The sequence below is a fragment of the Ylistrum balloti genome, unplaced genomic scaffold (genome assembly GCF_031769215.1).
Source record: "Ylistrum balloti isolate Yb309-2 unplaced genomic scaffold, AGI_CSIRO_Ybal_v1 Utg369742, whole genome shotgun sequence".
NCBI lineage: Eukaryota > Metazoa > Mollusca > Bivalvia > Pectinida > Pectinidae > Ylistrum > Ylistrum balloti.
In genome coordinates, this window is record NW_026781951.1 from 1,715,294 (window position 1) to 1,735,071 (window position 19,778).

A 19,778-nucleotide genomic window follows, 5' to 3' on the forward strand; every position below is an offset into this window, starting at 1 on the left:
AGGGCACCGTCACCCACACACTCCCTTCTCCATCACTGCTGGATTCCTCCTCATCACTGTCATCCACAGACGATGGCAGTGGTGGTTGAGTCCTGAGATGGGGTTTGGGTGTTGGTCTTGGCTTTGGGATAGGTTTTGTTAAATTTGGGGGTAAAGTCGACAACTCGTTCTACGCACATTGTGTCAGATTGAAGTGTATAAATATAACCAGCAGAAAAAAAAACCTACTCTACTTTAGTCTTTCAATTTGATTCTTCTTTAATTTTAGCTACAGACAAAAGGCATTCGTCTGCAATATATCAAAAACATAACATTCAATAGAAACACAGATAATAACACACCATTAACAAATTAAAATAAAAGTTTGAGAATGATTAACATTTTGACCATCATCAGACAATTACATTAATGGTGGCATCTGACATAGGATTATATAAACATTCGTCAATATGTCAATAGTAATGAGAACTGAGTTAACAAAACTCGCCCTAAGTCAGGTAGATGAGACATAATCACAATCCTTCTTCGCTGTACGATAAATCTCGCTGAGATGAACACCTGAGATGGACAAACAATCTTTTTCAATAGAAACTTACAATTCATGAAAAATAGAAGAATAAAATTCAGTAACTTCCGAGATTCGAACCTCGGCTACGAGAATTACAAAATCATCGCAAACTACAGCACCACGACGTTATCCATTACACTATTGCAGACATTACCAAATAGTATTAAAGCAAATATATTGATTAAACACTTCCGATATAATTACATGTATGTAGATACAGGTAAAATATTAATCAATTGCAGCGATCACAAATACATTAAGTTGTGTTAACACAAACTTTTTATACACCAGTCGAAAGACGGACATATGGTATGGCGCTGTCTGTCCGTCCGTCCAACATAAACTTTTATTTGTCCGGATATCTCCTACATTTTTCAGCAGATCTTTATGTAACTTGGTAGGCTTAGTCACCGTGATATGAAGTTGTGCTTTCTGAACGGGGTTTTGATTTGGTGATTTAAACAAGAGTTATGCCCCTTTGTTTATTTCACTATAGAAATCTTGTCAGGAGATCTCCTCCAACATTTTTCAGCCGATTTATGAAACTTGGTAGGCTTAATCACCATGATATGAAATATAAAAATCTTGTCTGAATATTTCCTCTAATCGATGTTTATGAACTTTTGTAGGTTTAATCTCTATAACATGATTTTACTCTTCGACCTTAGACTTCCATCAAAGTACACCAGGTGGAGGACTGTAATTCTTGAATTATCTTCTTTGTTTTGGATATTCACGGGCGTATTTTGTTCCGCTTTGCGGTACTCTTGTTATATTCCAGTTATACTTATACATAGTAAATCATAAACAGATATATTACTTAGAAATCAAATTGCTAACTTAGACATTTTGAAACAGGTACTAACGGTCTGCTGTCAGATCTCAAAATGCCAGATCGATCACAAAGAAATTGATTTGAACTCATGCTGAAATTCGATTGGTCGACACAGTTCGTTTTATTCCGTGAATAAACTTTAAATCTTTTATCTAAATTACGTACTCATTGTTACATATACTGACAACATCTATATAGCATTATATGGATAAAACATTAGCGAACGAATATCAGCAAGGAAATACAAATGATGTACAATTCACCATGTTAAATATATATGGGATAATTCATACTGATTGTAAGTTCAGTCAGTGATTACAACTTATACATCAGGATGTATATGCAAATGATAGTAACTACCACATGACAGCTTGATTTGAGTATAGGTTTATTTCTCACAAGTTTGGAAGTCTAGTTTATATTCATTTGCCCCAATATTAATTATCATCCATGGTATGCTTGGTGTCCAAATGTGCAAATGGAAGTATTTTTTGTGGTGTTACTGTATTTACTTCATTAATAATAAGAATACTGCACTCCTGACCTCAACATTGTTTTGCCAGTGGGTTTGAATTCTGAAATTTTGAAATACTAGTTTTTGTGTTTAGCTCACCTGGCCCATCGAGAGCCATTTATCCGAGTTGCCCTACCTAACCGGGTCCCCGAACGACTACTCCTGTAATTGACACCTAATTATCTTGAGGTGTTGAGGGGCTCTCAGTGGGGAGTAGGCATGAAGTTTACCTGTAAACTTCTTACCTGTACAAACAGGTGAGTTATAAGTCTTATTACAAAATGACACTAGATAAGCTCAGAAGCATAAACTATATATTTTATCATAGCATAGTATTGTAACAAATGTATCAGAGACGTCTCTGAATGTATGTAGCACATAAAATGTAATAATATGTATTTATATTGATATTGCATATGTACTGGATACAACTCGAGTTAATTTAATGATATTGACTGATAGATTCAAAAAGATTTCTGTTACAATTAACCTATTCAACATATTTCAATATGACTGGAACAGTTATCCGAGATGGATGAGTTGGGATGCAGAATCTACATATGTCATCAGGTCAATGGTTCTGTTCTGGTATCTTTCCTGAACTGTCGATAGGCGTCGGTCAATATTCATTGGCATTCTGTATATCTTTGAACATCTGGATTGCGGAATATATATTTGGATGGGCGTGCTGTGTCATCTTCTTTATCTTGCTGTGCCATCCTTCTTCACTGTTGGTGGTACGGGGTCCTTCGGTATGGAAATGGTTCCAAAGCTGTCGGTCTCCTTCTATCCACTGCTCTGTTACATAGTCTGTGAAGGTCTGTGTCTGCTGGGTAAGGTCTGCGTCATCTCGATCTTCTAAGGCCTGGAACCAGACGTCTTCAATGTCTTCCAATGCGCGTCTCACTAAGGTCTTCACTGCGTCGTTGTCTTTATAGAGGATCTGTAGGCCTGTTGCTTGTGCTCTTCTCTATATGCTCGGTGTATTGTGGAAGAGCAATCCCTTGGTTGTAGTATCTGGAAAGACCTCTCTAATTGAGTTGTGGACTGCAGTCTCGAAGTCGGCGAGGACACTGGTTGGAGAAAATCTTAAGTTGAGTTCAGCCATCTTGTCTTTTAGTAGCTGGAAAAATCTTCTGTAGATGGCTTGGCTCTTTCCTGGGAGAAAGGCATACACGACTGGTGTCATCTTCTCGTCAATCGGGATGTGGATACTATTTAGTTTTCAGTTTAGTGTAAATTATCGTAACTTTTGTCATATATACTAGTTAATCTTGTACTTTTCCAGCTTAGTGTAAAGTGTGTTAAATTTGAGTGATAGTATTTGTGTGGTTTTGATACAAGAACAGGATGGCTAACGCTCAGATCAACGTTAAGTTCATCACCAACAGAAGAGACAGACAGAACCTTTCGCATAATGGATTCATCTACAGATAGATTCGAAGGAACGGCACTCTGGAGATGATCAGCATCCCTCTCGACAGTAGAAAACACATTAGCTTACTTTGGAAGAAATCCACACAACCACACCTCAGACCCAGCCAGTGTTGTAGCCAAACAGTTCATGAACCAGATCACCAATAAATGTGTAGAATCTGTCCAACCCATTCCGTCCATCTTTGAGAAGGAGCTCAATCAACTCCAAGACAACGACTGGAATGACACTCCCAAGGCCGTGGTCCAGCAACTGCCAACATTCTACACAGCCAAATCGTCTCTCTACCGTGCTCGCCGCAAGCACGTTCTTCTGTGATGGCACATTCTACACCTGTCACCAGATTTACAACATCCATGTACCGTGGCAACGATGACGTCAAACTATTTTACGCCGAGCTGCAGTTCTGTCACTCATCCCCTTAAACCGCACTGAGCACGTCTGGTTACAAACCCTTGAGGACGCTGATGATGCTGACATCCCACATCCAGTGTTGTCATTCACAGATTATGTCACAGAGCAATGGATAGAGGGAGATCGAACCACCTGGAGGAACTTCTCAACTTCTCAACAACTTCTCGGACTACCAACCATCTTGAAGCTTGGCAAGGGAAACTGAAGAAGAAGGTACTGCATGTCCACCTCAACATCTACACCGTCATCCAGACGCTTAAGGACATACAGAGCATTAATGACGTCAGCCGGATTCAGAGAGATGCAGGAGTCACCATTCAACCCCGGAAGAAGAAATACGCCAACATTGACATACGTCTGGCCACCTTGAAGGACGGTTATCAGACTGGGACGATCGACCTGATGACCTATGCTGATTCAGCATCCGAGCTTCTCCATCTTGGATAGAGTGTTTTGTGTTTCCTAGTAGAGACTTCCCTAGTACTTGACTTTCAAAGGTTGCAAAAGGACATAATATCTAGATAAAGAGGATAATGTATTGTCATAGATAAACGAGTCAGTGCTAATTCAGCTTCATTTTGGGGTTTACTGTTTCTTTTGAATAATAGTTCATTTTAGTGCATAAAATGCTCATCTCGTCTGTGCCAGCACGATGCTTTCTCTGCAGCTTCTGCCAAATGTCTGATCGCTGCAGTTCGAGTTCTTCCTGTGATCCCTAGTGTCTGCAGCATCCTCCATAAGGATTGGGCCGGGAACCCTCTACAGCCCACCTCCACATCAAATAGCCAAACAGTCCATCCCTTCTCTCTGCACTCCGCCATCAGCTCATCATACTTTGTTTTCTTCCTATCATGGGCCTCCTAGCAACCTTCTTCCCATAGTACTGTTAGCTATATTGCGAAGAGGAGTTTGGACTTCTGCGATAACATCACGATGTCAGGCCTCAGCGTTATCTGCACGATATCCGGGAAGACAAGCTTTCTGTCCAATCTCCTATGATTGAACCCTGTCCAAGATAGAAGTGATGCTTCTTCTCCTCCCTTCCCCTCTTTCACCATGCCTATCAAACCGAATAGGGGTTCTGCTGCTGACCGATTTGTCCTCTTCTTCCGTCTTTCCATCTCCAGGATATCAGCCAATACTCTCAGTACATTGTCGTGCCTCCATCGATACCTTCCTTGTTGAAGTGCCTTCTTGCATCCAGCCAGATATGAGACTTTGACCCTTTCTGATTGCATAGTCTGCAGTCCAGTTCTCTGTCTTTCCCCACTGGTGCAGATTGACGGGCGATGGAAGAGTGCCATATACTGATCTAAGCATGAACGAGATCATGAAGGATTCCATCCTCCGCAATTCAGCCCATGTAAGCTTTCTCTTCGGGAGGTTCTATCTGGTCCTTGCAACCTGCTTACTCAGTTCAACAGATTTCTGCTTCCGTCTCTCCTCTTCTACTCTCCGTACCGCATTATGAACCATCTCTCGCCGCTCCAGTGTGTTTTCAGCAGTCGCAGACCACTTCCGTCCCGATCTGTATTCCTGCCTCACTGATCTTTGGATCTTTGGAGTCCCGGAGTGTCATCAACAGTCTGCATTTGGACACTTTGAACTCCTCACTGACTCACTGACACAAGTAGCAGTTGTAACTCTGTAGAACGTCCATACAGACCAATATCTGTGAAGCTTGGCGGGACTCCTAGCCATTTTCTCAGATACCTGTTCACCACCCTCTCTAAAGTCTCCTCTGCGTCATTGGGATCCCATACAGCAACTGCAACCATGTCAGTCTCGGTAGCATGCCATGCTGGTGCTTCCAAGCCTGATACTTTCCCGGAAGTCCTGACTTGTTTATCCTCTTCATCCATTGGTGTACCTGGTCCTGGGTATTCTTCTGGTTGTGACCATCTTCCACGGTGTCGTCGAACCATTTTCCTAGGCATTTGATTGTATTGCCAATGATTGAAGGGATCATCTCTCCCTAGGCCTTCATTGTACTCTACTGGCTTATTCTTCCTCTCCTCACAATCATGCAACGAGACTTCCGAGGTTTCAACTGTATCCTTGCCCATGAGACCACCTCCTTGCTTGATCATCGTGGGAACACTTATCACTCCAGCTCCCTCTACTGCCACGAGATAACACTGAGGCCTGGAGACTGCATCACATATATACATGTATATGTGCTAACAAGTTACTTTTCAAATGTATGTGTATTTCTATATCATTGTTTAAATTTCTGTATAAATGATATAAAATTCTTGATTCTATGCTTATTTTGTTTTTTTAAAAATAGATACAAAAATTTGTTATGTCCTATATAACATTGCTTACTTTTAACGGACGTCATTCTATTTTTCTGTCACCCAGATTGCATTCATATTGACAATAAATGCAATCTGAAAGACGTTCAACGGTTATATTTACATTTTTGTCATTTTTTTTATTTTTAGAAATAATTGAAATTCAAATTTCCCGCTCAATCTTTAGTGTTGCGATGTTGATGGAACAGCCATATTGACGACGACAAAAATAGTGCGTGGAAAAACAACAGTAAAACAATGACAGACTGATAAAACAATAAAGTTTGAAACTTTATTAGCTGACGAAATGAATATGTTTAACAATTTCAACGATTACTATTTAATATCAGTACTTAAATCAAGAGAATTAAAATTTCACTACGCAGGTATAACCCGTGCCGGTCCATTCATTCAGAAAAAATGGCGGCGTAACGTCACTTCGAGTTAAAAGTGAACGAACAGTTTGGAAATGATGAGCCGGCGAAGAAACTTGGTGTAGCCGTATTGGTTTGGACATTTACATTCATGTTTTTTCTGAGTGAGTTTAAAGGAAGAGGATTATCGTTTGCAGAAACGGACTCCGATGAAACACATGCTACGGTTTGTGAGGAAACTGCTTGTGTTTGGGGATCTCGAAACTGTCGCTGCGTGATCGGTAACTGGGGATCGCGAAACTCACGCTGTGTGATCGGTAACTGGAAGTGTCAGGGTAGACAACGATGCACTGAATGACTTTTTATGCTAAGAGCATTTTCAATGCTCTTCAGCATGTTGCTGTCGCCCCTGGCCCTGAGTATCAGTACTTCGTTTTCATTGGTTCATAAATCGAAAGTTTATTCCTACTCCATCTGCCGGACATTACCGTAATCATTGGATTATCGCCCCTACAAGTTGCTGATCCCAGTCATTAAATGAAACAACCTTATCGACATTTTCTTCATTACTTGTACATCAAGAAAACGTTTTGTGTTGTGTATTAATGATAATCAGACATCGAAATTTGTAAATACAGTGATGAAGACTCACGTTTTATGGTGGTAAATTTTGCGAGGCGATGCCAATATGGCGGCTTAACTTTCTTTCCCGCGCGATGCATTGTGGGTGTCATATATCTTTCTTTTTTTTTCTTTTTCGAAAATTTTCATCCCGTTTAATACTGTTGAAAACTTTTGAAAATACTGAAATATGTAGTTGAAAATAAGAATGAAACTAAAATAAGAATGATTTAGAGTAGCATAAAAACGGAAACACGGAATTGCTGCTGGACCCTGAAAGAAGACGGCGGCAGAAAGAAGATGGCGGGTATTTGATGCAAGTAAGTATCACTATATATTTATAAGCTGAATTTAAAGTCAATAATTAAACTGAACTAGCAATTGCATTTTTTGCAAAATACTCATTTGAAATGAGCTATCGCATGTATTGAATTTATGCTCGACGGCGACGCGCAAGCTGGGCACTGCCGCCATGGCACTTTTTTCAAAATATTTTCAAGACTTTTCCTTTGAAGCAGTATGCATTTGAAAAATGTTATGTAAGCATTTGTTGCTTCCGTAAAGTATTTCAGTGTTTTGAAATAAATTTAATTTTGAATGATCGTGAGTGGCCCAACAGATCGGAAATTAAACAGAAAAAAACTTATCCGTAATATTGTACTGTACTACTTACGCTACCGTGAATAAATCTAGGAATCTATCTGTGTAATATATCGATTTTACTTTAAAATATCGGTCACTGTCCGTGCTATTGTAGATCTAGCTCTTTCAAATTTCTGATCGGAGATAATTTATAAGTACCCCAAGTCCAGGGTATGAAATCGTACGGGAACTCTACAGCTATTCCAATTGAAGTTTATATATATAGTTTTAGCTTAAATTTAGTTTTTGTCTTTCTGACATGATGTCTCGTTGATTCTGTTGAAGAGTGATGCATGTGAACGATTACAATATGAAGATTGGGAATAATGAAGATGTCAATTAACATCTGAATCCCGGAAAGTGTTTTAATGAAGATTAGGATAAACCTAGCAAAGTGTTAGGTCCCATTGGTACAATTCTTATTATGCCTGAACTTTTAATATATGTACTGTATTTGTTCATCTCAGAAATTTCAGTATTATGTCAACTGCGTCAACTTTCAGTTCAACACTTGATTCATCAATTTTACACAGCCCTAGGCTCAATATTTGTCATTAATTGTCGACTGTTTATAAGCATTTTAGAGTTTTGTTTCCATAGTGAATGGAATGAAATGGGATAAATAGTCTAACCAATACTCCTCAAGAGCTTATTAAGACATTGCAGTATTATCACATTGGGCCTTATTAAAAGTCAAATTGAAACTTTAAGAAACTCAAGTGACCGGAAGTACAACAATAAGATGTTGATAATCAATGAAATTGATTAATTGAGAGGACATTGTCTGTACAGATAACCAGGCTTTGTAGTGGTTTGTTCAGAACTGTAGTTCTGGTTAAGTAACCATTAATTATGTCCTTTCAGCTATAATGACGTACATTTTTGAAATACCTCTACTGTAGCTAAATGTGGCATTTGTAATAGACATAGCCAAAGTTAATTTTGTGATAGATGTAGCCAAAGTTAATTTTAGGATCAGTTAGGACAGCTACTGTTTGTAACAGGCATGGGTTCAATTACATGATGATGTAATTAATTAAATTACAATTACATTATGAAAATGGCATTGCCACTACAGGTATTTTCAAAATAATTAAATAACCATTACATGACGGTCGAATGTAATTAATTAAATTATACATTACTTTTCAAGTCAAAATGATTTTTTTTTTGAAATGCAAATGTCAAAATAAATTATCATACTGCACAGATTTATCACACAAATTTAATTTTATGATTCAATCTCTGTATGACCATGGTCAAGATATTATCATTTTGCTAGCTGTCCATCGCTTAATAATTTGACAGTCCTGAACGTCAAAGTAATTAATTACAGTATATTTAATATAGACTCCTATTGGGAAGACTATAAGCTTATACAGAAGTGTGTATTTTTTGCACATAATCATAGCAATAATGAAATATAGTTATTTATTTCCCTTACTCTCTTTCAGCAAGTGAATGTCCCTGAAGAAATGAAATCTGGAATGGTAGAAGGTATCTCTATTGACTCTTCTAAGTTGGAATTGGCCATGGTGACCAACAATGGATTTGAGGACCTTATGGTGGAGAAAAACGTCCTTCTTTCCGGCCTCCAATTAGATGTTGAAGATGATTAATCACTTGAGGAGATGCTAACAACCATGTTGCCTTTTAATGTCACAGTACTCTCTAAAGGCGGAAATATATTTACCATCACAAAAGAAGAATCAACAAATGGCGGAAACTAAAAAAATGTGGAAAAGATCATTGTATACTGCATTTGTAGTAAATTTGTATACAATCTTCAATTTACTTGAGTAGAAAGATTCACTAGTTATACCAAGTTTGTGTAGAAAGGATCACTGTATACTGAGTTTGTAGTGTACATAGAAAGGTTTACTTATTTGTTTTTTTTTCTGAGTTTAGTGTATACGATATATAAAAAAAAACTTTTTGTAGAAAAGATCACCGCATACTGAGTTTGTTGTTTACAAATGTGTAGAAAAGATCGCTGTATACAGAGTTTATAGTTTACAATTGTCTAGAAAAATCACTGTATACTGAACATAATATGACTTCTGTTTAAAACTTTCATTTAAACTTAGGCATGTATTTTTTTATGTATCTTAAAAGTCTACCTACAGCAATTTTGTGTATGCAATCTTGTACTAGGATATTGACATGACAAGATTACATTGCTGATCAAAGCATGGAAAGAATACTGTATCTAAAAACTTAATAAAACAAGATATAAGCATCTGTATCATGTTTTTTTTATTATTATTATTATTATTTTTCCATAATGTCTGTCCACATGGAATTTGTAAGCACTCTTGTGCGTTCTTATACCACCAAAAGGGTGGGTAAACTGGAATCAGGTTGTCTATCCGTCCATCCATCTGTTTGTCTGTCTGTAGACACATCTTGTCTGGACAACTCCAATGAAACTTTTCAGTAATATTCGGGACAATGTGTAGATGTGCATGCACCATTTTCCCTCGAAATATTCATTGCCATGGCAACTGGTCAATATAGACGGGTTTTGCTCGTCGGTCAACTTCTAAACCTGTGGACCAATTTCAACAAAACTTTGCAGGAATGTAGGGGAACGTGCACATGCCGCTGTGTTTCAGAGGATGTTTCTGTGCAAAAGGTCACCATGGGGAGATAACTAAGGCTGTGGGTGTTGGGGGTATTAGTTATCATTTGGATTACAGTTTCAGTTATCCCTGGGCAATGTGGAGAGGATATAGTAATGATTTTGAGGATTGAATGTAGAGGTCACAGTACTTGCATAAGTACTATATGATTACCTTGTAAACGCATTGAGACTAAGACAGTATACCTTAATCAAATTTGGAACATGTATCCCTTATGGGAAGTCGGTTTCTTTAGAACTTCAGGGTCAGATGTCGAAGATCAAGGTCACAGTCAAAAAACGGATAGATGCATGGGGGTGTTCTTTGCATTACCCTCATTTTTCTATCAAATTTCACAACCTAAAAGATATTCACATTTTGCAAATTTCAAGGTTCAAGGTCACTGTTAGTATGTAAAAATTATAATACAAGAGGAATAAAATATCTTGCGACAAGTTTTAGAGAACAAAGAATATATAAACATGTCAACAGAATTGTAGAACCAGTAAAACAAGTGTAAAATTGAAACAAAGGCAATATCTACTCGAAGATTCCCTGAAAAAGTACAAGGAGAATAAGACCAGGTGTTCCGAAAGAACAGGCATCTTTTATTTTAAGATATGGTGACATATCATGTTTGTTTTAGAAAATTGGCACTCTTATGCAGTCATTTACAGAAAATCTGGAAAATGAAGCTGCCCAATATTTGTATGTAGCATGTTATTTGCATGATGGTCTAACTAATGGTCTTAAACCAATAAGATACGCAGTCTTTAAAGTGATAATATGGTGTCCAAGATCAACATTTCCTACAATGTATCCAAAGAAATGGACAACTTCCCTATCATTGCATCTTGGAGCCTACTTGGGACATGTATTACATAAGTAATACTACTATGCTTGTTATTTCTGATATCTGCTGGTCATTTTATGGGCTGTAATGATTTACTGCTTGCATATAGTTGGTTTCAGTATATAGCAAGCTAATAACAAAGAATTTGTTTTTTTAATGGTCTTAGCATACCAGTACTTTCAGTACTTTGATTCTGTGTTGTCGAAACTGTGCGGTTATAGGACCGAAGCGAAGTTTCAGATTTATGGGAGCTAATGAACATGATGTGTCTAGCCTGAAATCCTTGATCATTCAGGTATTCGATACTATTTGTACTTAGCCTACCAAAGAAAAAATATTAATGCGCACTCTCTGAACTGCATCTACAATACTGTGAATGCAGTCCAGATGAATATAGACATAATGGGTGACCACAGAGCAAAATGTAAATATTTTTTATAAATGATATAAAATTTTTGATTCTGTGCTTTTCTTATGCTATATTGAAAGAATATATATACGAAAATTTGTTAGGTCTTATATATATCATGACAGTATTAGTAACCTAACTTTTATTACCCAGTATAGCAATTTTCACACATTATCACCTACCAAACACTATTGTTCACCGAAACAATAGAGTCTCACTTTCCTGACCTAAAAATTTGATCCAAAAGTTGGGAAAGTGAGAACACGCCACGGGAACATACATCGTTATAGTATATTATTGCTATATTGTCTCGTAATCGACACGCAGTGTACTTCCGTAGCAGTATAAAAATTGTTACATTAGCGGTAATATAAATACAACCACGACGCTTAGTGTAATAATTTATTTTGTATTACTCGAAGCGTAACAATTGCAACTCTTAATGCAATAACGATAGGTTTATGACATTAAGCGTAACGGTCTCAACGCTTAATGTAACAATTATTACATCAGCGCCGTTATTACATTAAGAGTTGCGACATCAGGTGTCAATAACTAATTACCTACTTAAGTCACCATAACACCCGCAGTTACCTCTAATCAGTGTCAAGGTAACGCTAGTGAATCCAATGGGTCACATCCCTGTTCTAAAAGCCAGAAAAAGTGATGTTTATTGAAATTGTTCAGTACTGAAATTTATCATGTTTATGTAATGACAAGTACAAAACTCAAACATGTTACTGATAGCATTTTCTTTCAATATAAATTTAGAATCTGATATACAGTCAGATAATGAATATGACTGCATCATATATCACTTGTCAGTGAAAACATTTTTTTTGAAAACAAGTAGGCGACTGAGAAACATCAAACTTTAAGGTTGAATGCACTCTGTAGCAAATCAAAACGAAAAGCGAAAATTTGTTGCGGCATTCTTCACGCTTCCAGGTTTATGTTTTCTTTTCTTCTCTAATGTACAAAACAGATAAAAACAAAATATCCGGACTTGAGGAGATTGTAATTTTAGAAATGACTAAAATATTTCCGGAATTTTTATATACGAAGTTCCTGACAATTTGTTAATGTAATGATATAATTTATCAATATTAATCAACTATTTATGCATTTTCTATGTCTCTAAACAGGAATACAACAACTCCCCCAATTTCAAAATCTCTCAGTTGCCTCTTGGGTGTTGAAATCAAATCTCATTCAATAGGAATTATAAAGCAATTTCATCGGAACTGACATTAAAATTAAAAAGGAGACAAGAATTTTACTTTTAAACTCTGCAGAATGGTTTCTAAACTTCACACAAGTATAACATAAGTTATTAACCATATCGCTAACAGTGAATTGACTTGGATGAACGTTGGTGTTATCAATACTGGTAGTTATATCCCATTCATTCAAATAAGTTACCTTATCATGGAATTCCTTAAATTCTTCGTAAAATAATTGTTCGTGAATTTTTCGTATGTAATCTAAAGGTTTAAGAAGATCGATAAACGTTGCAGAGTGTGGTCCTTTTACAAACACCCTAGCTCCAGGGACTCTTTTAAACAATCTGCCTATAGCAAATTTGACATTCCGAATATGTGCACGAAATTCCGACGGCGTTGTTCTTGCAAAATGCATCATATTATGTATAACTATTGTTACGTTTTCCCTTGTAGGAACATGATCTATATACCAGGCTACGGACTTGATATGTTCCCTCGGGGAGTCTTCTCCAGTATAGAAAGGAAGTTCATGAACAGCCCATAACAGTGTCAGATTCAAATCCTGTCGTTCAGCTTCCCTCAAACTGAACCATCGTTGTCCTGTCAGACCTTGTTTATTCTTCGGTATCTTCATATTCACTCTAACTTTTATATGATCAAACCACGAGCGGATATTTGAATCGCCAATCAAAAACAGGTACTGATTCCGTAAGCACTTTTCATATGAAATCTTGGTAGGTATAAAGGTGTTTCTACAGCCCCGTTGGTGCCTTTTTCCGTGATAATAAAAACCAACAGGAGACTCCTCTAGCCATGTTTCGTTACTTGGTCTCTTGTAGCATGGCAGATCTGGAGATCGTATGAAATCTGCACCTATAATTAAAATGATATATGTAAATTGCTGAAATATTACACCTGAAGAAACAATAAATAGATATCCATATCCAACCACTTGTTTCAATGATATATTATTAAACGAATCTCCTAAATGATCTGTAGATCTATCATATATCTTCCTCTATCATAATGCCCCTAGCTAGTCTATAGTTCCACCAGTATTTACCTCCTGATGTCCCTAGATAGTCTATAATTCTACCTGTATTTACCTCCTAATGTCCCTAGATAGTCTATAATTCTACCTGTATTTACCTCCTGATGTCTCTAGATAGTCTATAATTCTACCAGTATTTTCCACCTGTATTTACCTCCTGATGTCTCTAGATAGTCTGTAATTCCACCTGTATTTACCTCCTGATGTCTCTAGATAGTCTGTAATTCCACCTGTATTTATCTCCTGATGTCTCTAGACAGTCTGTAATTCCACCTGTATTTACCTCCTGATATCTCTAGACAGCCTATAATTCCACCTGTATTTACCTCCTGATGTCTCTAGATAGTCTATAATTCTACCTGTATTTACCTCCTGATGTCTCTAGATAGTCTATAATTCTACCAGTATTTACCTCCTGATGTCTCTAGATAGTCTATAATTCTACCAGTATTTACCTCCTGATGTCTCTAGATAGTCTATAATTCTACCTGTATTTACCTCCTGATGTCTCTAGATAGTCTATAATTCTACCTGTATTTACCTCCTGATGTCTCTAGATAGTCTATAATTCTACCAGTATTTACCTCCTGATGTCTCTAGATAGTCTATAATTCTACCAGTATTTACCTCCTGATGTCTCTAGATAGTCTTTATTTCCACCTGTATTTACCTCCTGATGTCTCTAGATAGTCTATAATTCTACCTGTATTTACCACCTGATGTCTCTAGATAGTCTATATACCTGTATTTTCCTGATGTCCTAGATATCTTACCTCCTGATGTCTATAATGTCCTCCTGATGTCTCTAGATAGTCTATAATTCTACCTGTATTTACCTCCTGATGTCCCTAGATAGTCTATATTTCTACCTGTATTTACTGATGTCTCTAGATAGTCTATAATGTATTTACCTCCTGATGTCTCTAGATAGTCTATAGTTCCACCAGTATTTACCTCCTGATGTCCCTAGATAGTCTATAATTCTACCTGTATTTACCTCCTAATGTCCCTAGATAGTCTATAATTCTACCTGTATTTACCTCCTGATGTCTCTAGATAGTCTATATTTCCACCTGTATTTACCTCCTGATGTCTCTAGATAGTCTATATTTCCACCTGTATTTACCTCCTGATGTCTCTAGATAGTCTATAATTCCACCTGTATTTACCTCCTGATGTCTCTAGATAGTCTATAATTCTACCTGTATTTACCTCCTGATGTCTCTAGATAGTCTATAATTCTACCAGTATTTACCTCCTGATGTCCCTAGATAGTCTATATTTCCACCTGTATTTACCTCCTGATGTCTCTAGATAGTCTATAATTCCACCAGTATTTACCTCCTGATGTCCCTAGATAGTCTATAATTCTACCTGTATTTACCTCCTGATGTCTCTAGATAGTCTGTAATTCCACCTGTATTTACCTCCTGATGTCTCTAGATAGTCTGTAATTCCACCTGTATTTACCTCCTGATGTCCCTAGATAGTCTATAATTCTACTGTTACTTACTTCCTGATATCGTTATTTCCGGACTTTTCTGTAAATGCATATGTTTGTGGATCCTGTTAAAAAAGAATATCACATTTTGTTAATATATTTTGTACAAATGTATGAATGAATTAACAAGAGTGTACGCTAATTTTAAAATAACACAATTACATTGACGTTACTAAGTATAGTAAATATCCCTTTCGACTGCTAAGATTATGAACTTACATTTTCATGGAATTTACGGTTATATTTCTTACAAAATGTCATTTAAAATTTATTATTCAGTGCTTTAAAACTATAATGAAACATCAGAACAAACTACAGTTTTACATGTCCATGAAGAAAAGATTCTTCGTTGGATATAGTGATCTTTTCCTCAGCTTTCATCAGTTTTCGTTAAATTAAAGTTGACGTTGATTTCCTTTGGTTAGGAATCTCTATGAAAGCCTTTGGAATATTTGGACTGGTATCAAACCGTTGAAAACTAGCCGCAGAAATGGACTTAGATTTTAGCTCACCTGGCCCGAAGGGGCGAGGCCCAATAGGGAATTTTTTTTTTTTCAATTTCTTTAAAATCTATTTTGTTCTTTAGGAATTGCAGGATATTGTCCAATTTTTGTCTTAAGTATGCTTAGGTGAAGGAAAATCAATTTTGAATAAATGGTGGGAATAGATAGCCGGGGTCAAATAGTGGACACAGAACAAATTCTTTACAATCTTTATTATGTTGGAACTGAAGACATTCTTGGTGAAGAGAACTTAGTTATTTACAAACAGGTGCATCTAACCTCCTTTGACAGGAGGATCGAGTCTATTAAGGAGAAATACTTTGCCCTTAGTTAAGATTAATAAATTTCAGCCAACAAATCAGGTGAGCGATACAGGACATATGAACCTCTTGTTACGTCCAAGCTTTCGCCAATGTAACACCATAAATACTTATTTCGTTTTAGTAATAAAGCTATCATCTACCTTGCAATTTTCCTCTCTGGTTTAGTTAAATGATCTGTACGATGACCTTTTGTGAACTTCCAATCCTTGCAATTTAGTGACGGATTGCTTGGCTTCCCACAGAACCAGTGAAGACCATAGTTATCGTTGGTAAAATTACACATGTCCGTCAATCCTAACACATCGGGTTTCACACTGCAAGGCGTTCGTTCTACAACATTATCTTTTGTAAATCCAGCCACCATATCATGCAGTAATCCATGTTTTTCTATATATTTTTGAACGACTGCAATTTGCTCTTTAGTTGCCGCTATCGATGTCTTAATGACACTTTTACCTGTCCATAAGGCAATCACGTGACCTGTGTAGGACCCATTTCCGTGATCAATGACGTAGCCATTGGCATTTGCGTTATTGGCTGTACTTGTCAGCCATATTCTGAGAACATCTCCGCCGTATGTGAGTGGTTTTCCGTATCCATCATAAAGTCTGATGTTAACCTTTATAATTTCTCCCAGAGAATATACCGCCTTGTTTACAGCAAGTGTTTGTGTGGAGGAAGTATTATTGGCTAGACTTCTTATGTCGATAATATCTTCGATAGAAAGGTAGGCTTTGTAAGATGACAAAACCGCTTTTGATACAGAGGCTGAATAATCCGACACAGGGATAGTCTTAATTGCATTTTTGAAGATCTCCATTATATGCTCTTGCGGATTAGTAGTATTGGTTCCTTGGCGGGAAGTCAGGTTTGATGTAGCAAAGTGTTGGAATAAGGGATACACGTACTCATATTGTCTGAAACATACAAACATATTGTTTAAACATGGCAGATTACCATTAACAAATATTAAAAGAAAACATTCGCTATCAAGGGTAGATTGTTCTTCTGAGGTTATTTAAAATTCTAATTATTCAAATTACATAATAACTGATAAAAATCGAATGGAAAGGACTATTACCCGGATGATAGCATTCTATTGATTTATGTATTGTAATTGGGTTTCTATTTATACCCTTACTGGTTATACGGCATGACATTTAACATTAGCATAGTAATGTTACTACAAAAGCATACATAATTTTTGCCGGTTTGGTAATTACAAATGTAACATACGGCAACATATCGGAACCAGGAAAAGAACCCGAAAGTATAACGAAGTCACCAAGACAAACCTACTTTATTGACGATTCTGTTCTTAACGCGTTTTTTTGCATAACAAATAACTGCATTTAATTCTTCATTGATTCGAGGTAAATAACTAAACTTTTTTATTGACCCGTTTGCAAAGTCTACCTTTTCATTTAACCGTAACGTGATATCAATGAACACTCCAATGAGATACAACTTTTATTTATCACACAAAAGTATTAGAATTGACTGTGTGAAGGCAAACACAAAACATATTAGCATGGAGTACAACGAGTTCTTATCTTTTTTTAATGAAATGAGGAATAATTTATATGAACAACTGAAGCTATTAAACTCATTCAATTATAATTGATGTTACAATTACAATATAAAACTAGAAATTGTCATAGACAATTTTGACAGGCTTTTTACCGATTTTGGCCTGTAATTAAAGTCAATGCTTACAATACATTGGCACTTAAGGTCAGGTATTGCTATTAATATAATTGGTCCCTATTGATATAATTGAGCCATCTGACCTTGAAAGTGGATCAAGGTCATCATTTATATGTATTGGATATCAAGTCTCTTTGACCAAACTTGAGAAGAAGTTTCGTATACGTTGGTACCCTACAATGAAGTTTTGAAATTTGACACCTAAGGAAAACCGGAAATTGGTCTTTTGTGGAAGTTTTGCTTAAACCAACCAAACAGAAGTCTCCGCAGAAGGTTGTTTATCAAACCACGTAACTGTTTCCTCTTACAAAGGAAGTAAACATCATCTAATGGCATTAATATAATTAACCCCCATGACATAGGAAGTGGGTCAAGGTCATCCATCAATAGACAATAATTTTAACAATATATTTGTGAACTATAGAGCCTTTAGCCCTTTCCAAACTTCAGAAGAAGTTTCCGGTACTTGATACCCTAAATTGCACTTTTGAACTTTGACCCCTACCGAAAACAGGAAGTTGACGTTTTAAACAAAAATGTCCCTAGAAGAAGAGCTATTAATTTTGAATTCTATATAACATATCCAAAGATGATTTCAAAATGTCACATCATTATTGAGATATTGGTGAAAAGCCCTAATAATTTTACATACTTAAAACAGATAATCACACCAATTTCATTAGAGGCCATTCTGTTAAAACGATTTAAAATCTGTCTATATATAAACAATAGAATGAAATCAATTGTTTCAACGTCAGAAAGTGAGACGTAGTTATAAAGAAATTCACATTTCTTGATTTCATCAATATACATGTACCTTCTTTTGGTAAAAGTTGTGTACGAATGTACGAAAACGTCATCGTTTACACAACGATCGGAGACTATTTATACAAGTGTCTTAAACAAATATTTACCTATTCGATAGTAAATATTCGTCAAAGTTTTCAATATGTAGACCGCTGCAATAAATGAAACGAAAACTAAAGGATCTGGGTATCGTTTGACAGTTACAGCTAAATATCGCGTACCTTCAAACACACGGTTAGAATCTTAGATTAAGTCTGGCAAATGTTGAAATAAATATATCGTCAAGATAATAACCTTGGTCAGAGAATATGCGTAGCTTACACACAACAGTTTTGTACAATGCTTCAACCTATTCGGCAGGTCATACTGACCAATTAGTCCTTGTAATGTTTGGGGTTTAGCCCCGCAGACTAACACAACACCATGTGGTTTGCAATATGGCGGTTTATTAACAATATCCCACAATGCCCTACACGGGCCACACTAACATCCGGAGCCGGAGCCACATCACAATTAGTTTTTTTGATTTCATTAAAATCCCTCTGAGTGTCTAGAAAATGATCACACGAACAATACGATATATCGCTTTACTGTGTATCTCGAATAGCTTTCGAGTAATATGGATTTTCCCGCATGGTGTGTTTTGACCAATTCTGCTCTCAAATTAGGAAGAAAGGGAGGTAATTTGAAAAATTAAAACCTCAATAAGTCTTAAATTTACTTGAATAAAGTTGCAATTGAAACTGAATCAAGTAGTTTGTGCTTCTGTGAATTTAGATAACTGAAAAGCAGATTGATATTACATATATAAAGTCTGATGTTATGACGTCATGGTAACAGCTGATGTCATCGGTACTATGACGTCATCAATTGCTAATGATGGCTTCACCAATGCACTGTGATGTCATAGTGAAGGCTAGAAATCCAACAAAAACTTCAAATTAGCATCTAACACATTTCTCGAAAGTAATTAACAGTGATATGACATAAGATATTCTTAAATGTCATGTATATGGCATCACAAACACCTATGCTTACTGCCCCCCACCCTTCTTCACGTGTAATATTAGAAACCCTATG

The 19,778-nt window shown here is 36.5% G+C and overlaps 1 protein-coding gene across 1 annotated transcript; it reads right to left on the bottom strand.

Moving 5' to 3' along the window:
- Positions 1-5,376: 5,376 nt before the first annotated feature.
- LOC132543182 (NXPE family member 4-like) lies at positions 5,377-17,004 on the bottom strand. The gene is made up of 4 exons (XM_060206651.1): positions 16,325-17,004; positions 15,371-15,423; positions 12,864-13,679; positions 5,377-5,918 (listed from the first exon to the last, which is right to left on the bottom strand). Exons 1-4 carry the CDS (start codon positions 17,002-17,004, stop codon positions 5,377-5,379), a joined length of 2,091 nt encoding a protein of 696 aa, XP_060062634.1.
- Positions 17,005-19,778: the final 2,774 nt, after the last annotated feature.

Excerpts from the sequence above, each read along its gene's own strand:
- LOC132543182 (XM_060206651.1), bottom strand. The coding sequence starts at position 17,004 with ATGGAGATCTTCAAAAATGCAATTAAGACTATCCCTGTGTCGGATTAT. Across the intron at positions 15,424-16,324 it reads CCAGAGAGGAAAATTGCAAG|GATCCACAAACATATGCATT; the intron begins GTAGATGATAGC and ends CTTTTTTAACAG. Across the intron at positions 5,919-12,863 it reads CCATTCTGCAGAGTTTAAAA|TCTCCAGGCCTCAGTGTTAT; the intron begins GTAAAATTCTTG and ends TATGTGATGCAG.